The following is an 11983-nucleotide window of genomic DNA, read 5'->3' as shown; positions in this document are numbered from 1 at the left end:
AGAGCATGTAAAGCTGCTTTGCAGCAATTACTTGTTAAAATTGCTATGCAAACAAATTCAAACCTGTTTGAAGTGAACAATTTAAAATGTAAGACAAAATCTGAATGCCGTGATGCTGATCGGCTTTCCGTGAAGCGAGTAGGGCATGTAGTCATAAACAACAGGAAGAAAGGAGAGAGGTCTAAATGAAATGAGGGATCTTTAAGGAACTGTGTTTGTTGTACTGAGGTTGCTCAGGTTGTTTTTGGTTGAGCGATGTTATTTAATCTGTTACATGTCACTGTTATCGGAAGAAAACCTCGTATCTCCAAAACGACAACTTTACAGGGAAAGGGGAAAACCTACTTTACTTTCAATGCAAGTCAATGGAACCAGATTTTTTTCCAAGTAATTTGGGGTCATTTATTTTGGTTTATTCATCATGAAAATTACACTCAAAAGGGCGACAGGCGTTTCCAATTGAAGCCAAAAACTGAAAAATAACAAAAATACAAGAGCAGCGATATGTATGTTTTTGCTATGTCTTTAAATGGTACGCTTGTTTTCTTATATGCACACAGAGATCTAGTACCTTCATAAGTCATTACTTATGGTAAAGGCTTTTTTTAAATGATTCATTACAGCAGTGGTCACCAACCCTGGTCCTGCAAATCTACATTCCTGGGTCTGGGTCTGGGTCCAACTGCGTGGGGGTCCAACCACAGTATAATACGTCTGCTTTGGCTTATTAATTTGGCTTTGGAAATCCTTGATTGGCTGGATCAGGTGCATTAGCATGAGGTAAAGGGGAGCTGCATGTTAGTTGCCGATTAGAACTGAACTCTGTAGGAACATATATGGGCAGATGGGCAGATGGGCATATTTATATTTCTCAAAAACCAAAAATATAAAAAAAAGTAAAAATACTTAAAAATTGTTCTGTTTCAACATTTGGTATGTTGTCTTTATACTATTGCCTGTATATATATATATATATATATATATATGTGTGTGTGTGTGTGTGTGTGTGTGTGCGTGTCACAATGGAACAATCGCTGTTGTTGGAGAAAAACCTCATATCTCCAAAATGTTAACTTTACAGGACAAGGAAAAAGAACATACTTTACTTTTAAGGTAAGTCAATGGAACCAGACTTTTAAAAAAGTCATGTTGGGCTGTTTAATTTGGTCCATTCATCATGTTCTTTACATTGTGTGTAAATTTCAACAGGCATTTTTAGATTATGTCAAAAACTGAAAAGGGGCGATACGAGGTTTTCTTCCAACAGCAGCAAAATATATGAAAAGTTCTAATAATATATACGGTGCTTTCAAGTGGCATGAACATTTGGAGCTACAAAGTTTAGATATAACAGCGACAAACAGCTACAATAAAAAAAAAAACGGTTTTCTTCCTCCAGGCTTGGTAGCAGAGTGTGAAAGGGGGAGACCTGACTAGTGGATGGATCTGGACATGACTACATTGGGGAGAACATTTGAAAAATTCAGACTTTCACACAGTACCAGTGTTGGAACTGATGACTGCATTCCCCCCAACACATACGCACACGCACACACACACACACACACACACACACACACACACACACACACACACACACACACACACACACACACACCAGACAGACTGTCCTCTAATTAACAAGGCTGATTCTTCACCTGTAAACTGTGTATACGATAATGCTCATGTCTCTATATGTCTTGAGTCAGATTAGCAAGCACAGTTTGATTCACTTTGGCAACATAGCTAAATAATACAAGCCCTAAATCATTTGAATATTCATGTATTCATTTGTTATATTGGTCTTTTTTTTCTCCAAGACACACAAATTATAGCCTAAACTGCAACATATTTCATCAGCAAAGGCCTTTGGGGGAAAAAAATAAGTAATTCAATTCTGGATAAGTTAAATACATCATGCATTCATCATCATCAGTAAATACATAGATTCAGTTTGGTTATCAGGGATGTGAAGTAGTGCCTCAAAATTCCGTGGATCCAAAACATGTATACTGTATACTTTTCCCTTCCATCTGTGTTTGTGACTGATGCCTTTAATTCCAAAGCATGTCTATAGGTCTACAATAGAGGTAAATCTTTAGCACTGCACTGTGATATATCCCATCCCCCTCTTTCTTCAGTCCCCACCTCTCTCTCTCTTTCTTTCTCTGTCTCTCACACTCTGTGTCTCTTTCTCTCTCTCTCTGCTCTTTTTTTGTACCCTAGTGAACTCTGTTACCTAAGACAGCCCCATTGGAGGGGGAAGGGATTGGTGACGTCGCAGCAGATGGGCGGGGACTGTGAGTGTGTATGCTTGTGTGTGTTTGTCACAGCGACTGGTGGATCGAGCGGGTGGTGTACCCCGTGGGATCTTCCTGACAGGCGGAGCTGAAAGGCACTTTTGCAGCGCCACATTGTTTTGTAAGCATCCGACTAGCCTTTAGGCCATCTGGGCCATTCACCCTCATTGACGCCTCTGTCCCGGAGCTAAGAGCATAGCCCGTGCGTGTTAGGATGTGCGTTTTCTCTTCTGAGAAGAAGAGGAAGAAGGCCCTCCAGAAGAGCGTGTCTAGCCCTGGTCTAGCATTATGAGTGAGTAGAGCTCTGTGTGCTTCTTCTGTGCTGAGTCAGAATGAATGAACGACTAGCCTGCTTGTAGCGAACAGTTGAAGTGCAGGAGCAAGTTAGAGGAGTGAGTAGAAAGTGGTTTGATGAATCACTGAAACTTTGTTGTGGGCAGCTTTTTTCTGCTGGGGTTTGGAGGAATGATGGACCTGGTCTAAGTAAAGTTTTAAAGCTGATCTGGGAACAAATGCATTGCGAAAAAGTTTTTTTTTTTTTTTGCTGTTGTTTTGTTTATCTAATCATCATAATTATGTAATGTAAATGTAACTGTAACACATTTAATTACATAATAAGTTACACAAAGACTTTTACTTTAGCTTACGCTCAATGGGTTCAAGTCTGCACTTCTAACCTTTTCACTTGTCAAGAAATGACAAAACCACGGCCCAGACGTTTCTTCTTTCACTAAAACGATACCATTTTATCAAATTCAAATCATAGGGAAATATTTCTTCTTCAGCTTCAGCTATAAGGCCATTGGAAACTTCAGAACTTACACTGAAAAGAGAGCTTTAATATCGAATGCCACCATGTGATTCCTGTAACTTCAAAGGGTTAAATATTTGTGAAATCTTGTCTATGGTTGGTTTGTGCTGGTAGCATGTCTTAAGCCTTTGTTCCATGTGACCAAGGACATGGTTTCACTTTTCTGCAGGTGGAGACTGAGAAGTGTGTCGAAAACAATGGTGTCTTTCATTTCAAAGTTGGGGGCGGGGGGGTCAGTAGGGTCTAGCAGGGCAGCCGAGAGAAAGTGATTAAAAAGATGAGAAATGGCATGTGGTCAAAAAGACGAGAACAAGACTCTGTTTGATCTCTAGGTACATTCTACCAAAATAAAGCACATTCTTACGGTCGTATTGCTTGCTGGACCTCTGTGGAAGTGGGGTACAACGTTTTATGGCACCTGAGTAAGATTGATGAGGCTGAGCTGAAGGTATGTTACGAGAACGAGTGTGGTCTCCAAAAATAACAGACGTCCTCTTTGGTTCCTACCTAGTTCTAGGCTTGGATGTGCAGTTCTATAAAAAAATGACTCTTCACGTTATATGAAGGTTCTCTGAGCTTTAAGAAGGATATTCACACTCACACATCCTGTTTACACAGTTGCTTCTTTGTAGAACCATCCATTGAAAGGTTCTTCAGGAAACCTCAAGGGGTTCTTTTTTGCCGTCACGACTCTTTCAAGCACCTTTATTTTTAAGGATGTAGCAAATGAGTTGTATATCTGTAGGTGGTGTTGGACAGAATGTCAGATAGATGAGAAAGTCAGAATCATAAAGCCTTGATTTGTGGTAAAATCCATCTTTTTTCACTTTTAGCTGTCTTCACTGACTTAGTCCTAATTCTGTAACAACAGCCTCACAGTCACAGCTGTATTTCACAATCAAAATGCAGGCCAGTGTCAAAAAAGTCTGTAGTTCTGTAACTTAATGACTTCATTGTTTATATTTAGTACATTAAATCTTACATGTTATGTCATTCATATCTGGTTACCACTGAACTTTGGATCTAGTTAGTGAATATGAAATGAATGCGCTTGCACATCTGCAGAGGAATTCTGACCGAAGTTGTTTGGAAGATGTCAGCAGCATCATAATTTCCTTTAAAATGCTGGCAAATAAGCCCCTGTGCATGTGAATAAAATGAATCACCCAGCTTAGGAGAACTAGATATTTTATTACTAGTTCCATAAGAGCATGTAGGATTTGTTTGTAAAGTTTTCCGTATGAAGTGTTGGGTGTAGAATGCAGGAGAATGCAAGGAATGCATTTCTTTGTTCATTAAAAACATTGGCACAGTGTATTGAGCATTTTGCGGGTGTGTGGAATCAAGCCAACCGTTCAGTACCGAGGCTACATGTACAATTACTTTTTAGAACGGCTGTTTCCTTGTAAAGCATTTGAGCATTCCTACACAGGCCATTTTATTAGAAACACTTATTTTGCTGGTCTACAGCACATGTATTCGTGCACGCAGAGTTTGTGCTGGCCAATCTCTACTTCTTCATCAGTGGTCAGTTTATTAATAGAGATGGGACTTTGGCTGGATGTTTTTAGGTGGTGGACCACTCTCAACTCAGCAGTGATGTGTATTTAAACTCAAACCCAAAAGCCAAAAGAAAAAATGCTTTTACATAAAACTTGCCTTTCTTCTTCTTTTGGTTTAGCGTAATAATGCTGACAGTATTCAGTATAATAGGCGAGATTCACCATGTTGGGATAGAGAACTAAAAATCGTTTGTTTTGAACAAATATAATAAATATTTAAATAGAATCATTAAAATATTAAATAACATTAAATATTCTTACGTATTAAAAGCTGTACAATTCTAAAAATACAGTAGTTAATTTTGGTTTTTGAATACTGCCACCTCACAACAGTTAACCTACTACTCAGGTATCTATGCACATCCTCAGTACAGACAAGAACGAAATGGCACCAGAACCTCAGTATCAGTCAAATTGGTCTGTTTATTAGTTAAATAGTTTATGTTACACCAACCCCTATTTTTTCTGTCTAGCACACAAGTGTTGCTGCTCCAATTAGAGGAGTCTACAGCATGCAGCTTAACACTCAACCCCAAATTTAAAACTCTGAAGGACCTCGACAGGACACTTAGCTAACACCTCTGTAATAGTGTCACTGACACACATATGAGCCACATTGCACTCCTTTTTTTTTCTCCCCTCCTCCTGCCCCCCTCCTTCTGCTGTGGGCTATGTTATGAAAGGGTGAGAGAGGAGTGTGTGCGGCGATGGTGGCCTGGTCGTTAACCCCCTTGAAAGGGCCCCGGTTCCAGCGTGTGAGATTATGTAAGGCAACCCTAGTCCTATTTCCTGGTTTGCGAGTCTGTAATTCACGCTGCCCACTGCAGACCACATGAGTCCATAGGCACACACTTCCCACCACACTCTGACAAGGACAGGCGTTTCAGATAAAGAGAGGATAAAACGAGGAAGCATAGCGAGACAGTTGGCTTTAACAGAAGCCAAGTGAGGGCAAAGACGAGAAGAAGTTTCCCTGGGTGTAGTGTGTTCAGGCTCTTGACCAACTGAGACAGTGCTGGTGGGAGTCCAGGCAGTAGCTGACAGGTCTGTGCCCGGCTTACTCTGGACAAAAAGAAAGCAAGAAATTCAGACAAACAGAGATAAAAAGAGAGAAACCGGACAAGTAAGAGGAATCGGAAACCCTCCCACCTTTGCACCCGACAGCAACCATGCTCTTGCTGGACGAATCGGACTCCCTAACAGGTAAGTGTCCTCGCCAATGCTTCTGTCACCTCTTCTGACCTCCTTTCTCTGTATCCAAGTGGCCCTCTTGGGTTAGGGGTTGATCAAGAGGTCAACAGGAGTACAGTTGATAAGAGTGAAAGAGATCATTCGGCTACTAGATCAACTGGAGGGCAAGAAAGATTGACATGGACAAGGACTGTCTGAGAAAAACTGAGTACATTTTGGCATTAAAGGTTTGCCCAGTTGCTGAAGGGTGACATTGGAGGCTAAGCTTGTCCTGGGACACTTCATGCTGATGCTTCTGTTCAGTGTTTTGAACGTGAAGGTTGTGTAACTTGGGAAGTGGCGGCTGATTAACTAAGAGGTTACATGTAATCATAACAGGCTTCATGGTCCTTATGTAGGACTGTTGCATTTGAAGTCAGATTGTTATCCTTCTTATTGTGAAGGCTTTGACTGTCAAGGGGACCAGGATGACTTCTTGGAGCATATGATTAGCAGATCACTGTTTCACACCTTGTTTACTGAAGATGCGCCACTGATCAGTCACTGAAAATAGTCAGAATGTTTCCGTGGAGAACATTCCGCTCCACCATTTCTGAACAGCTTGTTCATGGGGAATTTATAGTAACTTGGACCTTCGAGGCACTTGTTGAAGCTTTAGCGTCTCACCATTATTGGAACGGTCTCTCTTTTTGTAATCCTGAAGCCTAGATAAATGTACAAATTTAGAACACATGCGGTTACCGGTGCTGCTTGAACCTGGCATCGTAGCTGGCCTCAAAGGTGCAACCTTTGGATGATGTCATATGTATTTACAGGTGTATTTGAAGCTTCTTGACAGAATCGTCAAATGTTTCTTTATAAGGTTACCCATGCATTTGTGGCCTTATCGTGAAGCCAGTACTATCTAAGTATGAATTGTTGTCATAATTTGCTTGGAAAGTTGCTTTTTCACAGCAACTCCTGTTCCTCAGCTATGCCCTGCCTTCCCCAAGCAAATTCCTTAATTCTTTCCTCAATTCATTCCTTAATGCTTCAGTCCGTGCTCCCTTCCTCCAAACTTCAAAGCATGCTACAATTTAGACATCGCGGCGGGGCCACACGGCTCAAATCTTCCTGCCTGCAGCGGAGGGAGCAGGTTGCACAATGTTTGTGTCAGGTTATGGAAGCGTCACAGGAGTGTTTCAGCAATCACGTCCGCCAGGCTGCTCCACACTCTGGCCTGTCTGTGACACACTGGCCCAGTTCTTAGCCCCAGCGCAGCTGCATGGCACTCGCTTTCGTAACACCTGAGCAGGCCCACAAAACTGAGCGCTAACTTTGGGGAAATGTTGAAAATGAATTTAACAAATATGTTCACAGACTAATATATATGCATTTCTTGAAATACTAATGCTTTGAACCCGAGTTATTAATCTGAAGACTTATTATTCACTGACTCTTATGACCTTTTAACCATTATGATGTCATAGTATGATTTGGCAGAATGATGTCATAATGCTACCATTGTGACATCAACCACTGCTAATACGTAGTTGTGTAGTTACATGCTGGCTAAGGATTTCAAAAACAAAGCTGAGAAACTGGTTGTTTGATCTCAGAGAGCTACTTTAAATGAATGATTCTGGACTAGATAGCAATCTTTTAAGAAGAACAAGACACTTGAGAAAACATCCACAAGCTCTTGAGATTCTTTTGCCGCGTATGTGTGTTGTTTTGTTTTGTTTTGTTTTGTTTTTGTCAGTAGAAATCTTCTCAGTGTTCACTGTGAAGGAGTCAAGTCAGTCACTAGGATCTGTGTGTAATAAATCTCTTAAAACTTAACACTTATCTGGAACATTTGTGGATCTGGTGAATGCTCGCCTGCGTGTGGTGTATGTGTGGCATTTGTCCTTACCAGTGTACACTATATTCCGGTAATAACGTGTGTGTGTGTGTGTGTGTAAGTAAGTGGTATGACTGGACGTGCTGTACTGTTGAACACGCACGTTGTGTAACAGCCATTGGTTCAGTTACGTAAGCGTTCCTGCTTCTTCAACCCAGCCCCTGTCAGCCAGTGTGTGTGTGTGTGTGTGTGTGTGTGTGTGTGTGTGTGTGTTTATGCCCTCCTTCCCAGCAGGGGGTTCAGAGCAAACTGGAAACTAGTTCACCTTATTGTGAGGCACTTTTTGGGAAGAGGAGAGAGGTGTTCACTCGTCTCATTTTCTATTCTGATGACATCCTTTCCTTCACTCCTCCTGTTCCCGCTGTCTGTTCTTCGCTTGACTATTGTGCCAATTGTGACTATTGTGAGTTTCCTGGTTCTAACTACTCTAGGTTTTATCGTACCATGGAGTCTAACCCTACAGGGACAGACTTTCCTGCTTGTAGTCTTTAGGTCTTTAATCTTGAGCTCTAATAAGTCACCAAATTTTCTGTGTTTATTCTTAAACTAATTACTGTACCCTTTTTTAAAGTAGACCCTTAGCTTAATTTTCCTGGATTTTGTTCATTCTTGTCCATTTTTTGACTTTGCTAGATGTCGTAAGAACTTTCTAGAAAGCTATCTAGGCCAGCGATGCCCAGTCAAGTAAAATTTAGCTCCAAACCAAATCCAACACACGTGACCCAGGTAATCCAGGCCTCCGGTGACAGCCAGGTGTGTTGGATGGTGTAGTACATCTGCAGGACCAGGACTGAGCGCCCATGATGTTCCAGTTTGGTATAGCATTCATTTGTTTGTCCTTGGCCAGGTTCATTTTATCACGTACCTGTTCCAGCTTCTGGTGTTGGTTTTAATTTTTTTTTCCAAGTACATTTTTTCGGATTTTGTGAGGACATTCTGAACAGTTAAGGAGTCTCAGCATTCCAGGTTTTTTTCTGGCCATTCTGAAAGCTTCTGAATACTTTCTAGAAAGCGTCAGCGTTCTTAGCTGGACCATTAGGCCAAGCGGATGAGCCTCACACTCGCTGCTAGCTCATTCTTATCTATTATATCACGTTAGCTTATCTTAATAAATGGATTTGATAAGCTTGTGGCACTGACCTACATTATTTCTTTTCTCCTACTGTAACATTCTTGCAGGCTCTTTGGTAGCCTACATTATATGTATTATATATGTATAGATAATAAATATAAAGACTTATTTTTCTTGAATCTCTTAGATTTAAAGAGAAAATTCTTTACAAACAAGCACAACTGTAGTGTCCTCATTTTCAGTCTTTCCATGTTTTCATATTACAACACAGTCTTTCTTCTGCACTGTATGTCATACAAATTAGTGCAACATCAGAGAATTACTTTTCAGCTCCTCTGAATCCTCCACAGAATTAGCAAAAATGTCTCTAAATCTACACTTGATCAGCGCCAAAGACAAGACATTCACTTTGATTATGTAATAAGACTGTATGACTGCAGTCAGGGTTTCAGAAAAAAAAAAGCTTATCTTCTTCACAGTAAGACTCCAAATATTAGTTTTACATATTGGTAGTATAAAATATTACAAACTCCCCCTGTGGATGAAAAAAGTGGTGATTATCCTGTGTTTCATAATGCGTCCCAGGGTGACTTACATAATGCACAAACTGCCTGTGTCTTTCAGCTTCTCAGACTTTAAGAGGTGAACTCTGAGTGTACGTTGACCAGAAAGAAATGAGACAGTCATAAAAAGTGAGATGGCGGTTCATTTTATTATTCTGTTTACTATGCAAATCTATGGGCTCTCAGATTAACAGTGATAAAGGTGGTAGGCTCCTTGAAATGGACGTTACTTACCAAACACACAATTGTACAAAACGTTCCATCATCTTGATGAATTTGCCTCAAAAAGTTCTTGACTTGATTTACTGATCCTCTTTTTAATCAGCTGTCAGCTCTGTAGACTGCAGAGGAGTCAGCTCAATGTGTCATTAGTTAGAAATCAAACTCAGCTGGGGTGAATTAGCCAAGCTGTATGAATTAGCCAGGATGCCTAGCGTTTTGAAAGCTCAGTTGGCAAGGAGCAAGCCCATTAGTGAGACCCCACACCATGCTGGAAGTGCAGTGCTTTGGCTTGGAGGCACCGGGGTAAGATGTGGGTCTTCCACTTAGACAGTCAGTTTCATTTCACGGTGGATGTAGAACATGTGAATCATCAGTCCTGAGAACATCAGTCCTGGTCCCTGAGTATCTATTGAGCTTTCTTATCCCCTGCTCTGAATTCAACTCATGAAGGCCTTGCTAATTAGCTGATGAGGTAAATCTGATGTTGTTAACGAACCGGACTGCTGGAAGACCTGTATGTGAATTTTTAATGCAGTGGAATCTTCACCTCAAGTCCAATGCATGAAGAAGATCCTTGAGTAGAAGCAGCGAATAGTTTCACATTTTCTTTTAACTAAAACACACATGCACTGAGTGCACCCCATATTAGTTCCTCTATTAATACAAATGCAGAAACTGTCCCAAATGTATTTTCGGAAGTCAGTGTGGGGAATTTGAAGCATTGCAGTCCTTCAGTTTCTGACTCCGTGTGAAAGGCTGCATTAATATCCATGTGCTCGTTTTCAAAACATGACCTGTTTTTTGTCCAAAGCTTGGTGCAATGCCCTTTTCCACCCTTTTCTGTCTCCTTTCTTTTCCTGTCTCCTTGTTACCCTAGCACCACCTCTTATCATCTGTTATCACTGGCATGTTGTCTGTAACCCCTCTCATTAATCATCTCTCTCAGCCGTGTAAAATAATTAAATAATTAACCTCTTGGCTCCCCGAATACCTCAAAATCAAAATTCTGGAGTCTTTGGAAATAAACATATTATGTTGTGATGCTGTCTGTTAGGGAAAAATAGACACTCAAATGCAATTTCAAGAAAGAACATTCGCTGCTTCTCCTACCAATCGGCGAGCTTCTGTCTCTGGTCCTTCATGCAGTTGGTCCTTTATAGCCCAGACTGTAAATATTCCCAAGATACCTTTAAAAAACTTTCTGTAGCATATATGCACATCTGAAAACTTGACTTGCACTAATTGCGCTAATTGGAAGACACTTCTGTGTCTTCTTATCTGCCACACTGGCTTTTTGTTTGTTGTAATTTATGACATTTTCTTAAAAACGCACACAAATTCTAAAATGAGTCCTCTGAAAGAAGAAATATCAACACACTATCGTCATTAAAATCACCTTTATTAGAGAAATTAAAATGTATTTTCTATTACGCATGAGCTGGTATTCTTTCCAAAACGTGTTGCTTTCAGATTGTTACAGCATTTTGGAAGGAAACTCTTCATATACAAGTTATATCTCAAGCAGTGAAGGTGGAAATGTTAACATTGGAAAAAGTAGGGGAAAAAATCCCCCATCCTGAGATGAGTAATAATAATAATATTATTGGTATATCATGCATTTCAGTGGTGTATTTGGCACATTATGAAATCCAGATTTTTTTTTTCCAGTTTCCCAAAAGTTTGGTGGAGAGGGAGAATTGTTTTTCAATCCAAGGACAAAAGAGATGTGTAAGATTTCCACTGATATGAAGAGTAAAGATGATTTTATTGCCATTGAAGCGAGCATCAGCGCCACTATTGAGAGCGAGTTAGCAGTCAGTCAGCGCTTGAGTTGCCAGCCGATATGTGGCCCCCACACCCCCCAATATCAGGAGGTATTTCGCACAGTGATTTATTCCCTTTAGGTGTTTTTTTCTGCCACGCATTGTTGTTGTTTCCTTCATGAGTTTCTGTTGCAGTTTAACACAGTGAAATCCCATTTGTTTCTTTTCAATTTGTGTATTTGCTTTAAATGTCCTTTGTCTGTGTTTTCATGAATCCCCCTATACTCACCTTATCTGCTTGCTCACTGTCGCACATTCGCGTTTGAAGCTATTTGCAGTCTCAATTGGGAAAAAAGTGTAAATGATCTCAGCTGTGGAGAAAGATAAAGATGCATTTTAGTAAGTAGCTTTGCTGCCAGCTTTTTCAATCCTAGTGCGTGTCTGTCAGCCAGTCTCGTTAATCTCGAATTTCCTAATTAAGCATTACAAAAAAATTATCCTGTTACTACATCTTGTTAGTAATGGTACATCCTCTGGCACTAGTAGACTAGAGCCAATATGCAGAATTCCAGATATAGACGTGTCTAGTCGTAAATTGTGTTTTTATGTCATTATTC

The 11983-nt window shown here is 40.4% G+C and overlaps 1 protein-coding gene across 2 annotated transcripts in view; it reads left to right on the top strand.

The window, feature by feature from the left end:
• Window positions 1-2480: 2480 nt before the first annotated feature.
• The window catches only part of LOC108433121 (helicase ARIP4-like), a 41065-nt gene continuing 31562 nt past the window's right edge, over window positions 2481-11983 (top strand). Inside the window, exon 1 of one of the 2 annotated variants that reach the window (XM_017707470.2) lies at window positions 2481-2592. In XM_017707470.2, the coding sequence (XP_017562959.1) occupies window positions 2589-2592 (4 nt within the window). In that variant the 5' untranslated portion in view covers window positions 2481-2588. Of the gene's footprint in view, window positions 2593-5471; window positions 5877-11983 lie in introns of those variants that run through there. The other variant, XM_017707469.2, reaches the window with a different exon arrangement.

The sequence above is a fragment of the Pygocentrus nattereri genome, chromosome 29 (assembly GCF_015220715.1).
Source record: "Pygocentrus nattereri isolate fPygNat1 chromosome 29, fPygNat1.pri, whole genome shotgun sequence".
Lineage (NCBI taxonomy): Eukaryota > Metazoa > Chordata > Actinopteri > Characiformes > Serrasalmidae > Pygocentrus > Pygocentrus nattereri.
Note: the sequence above shows the minus strand (reverse complement) of the source record. Positions and strands in the feature narration are given on the sequence as shown.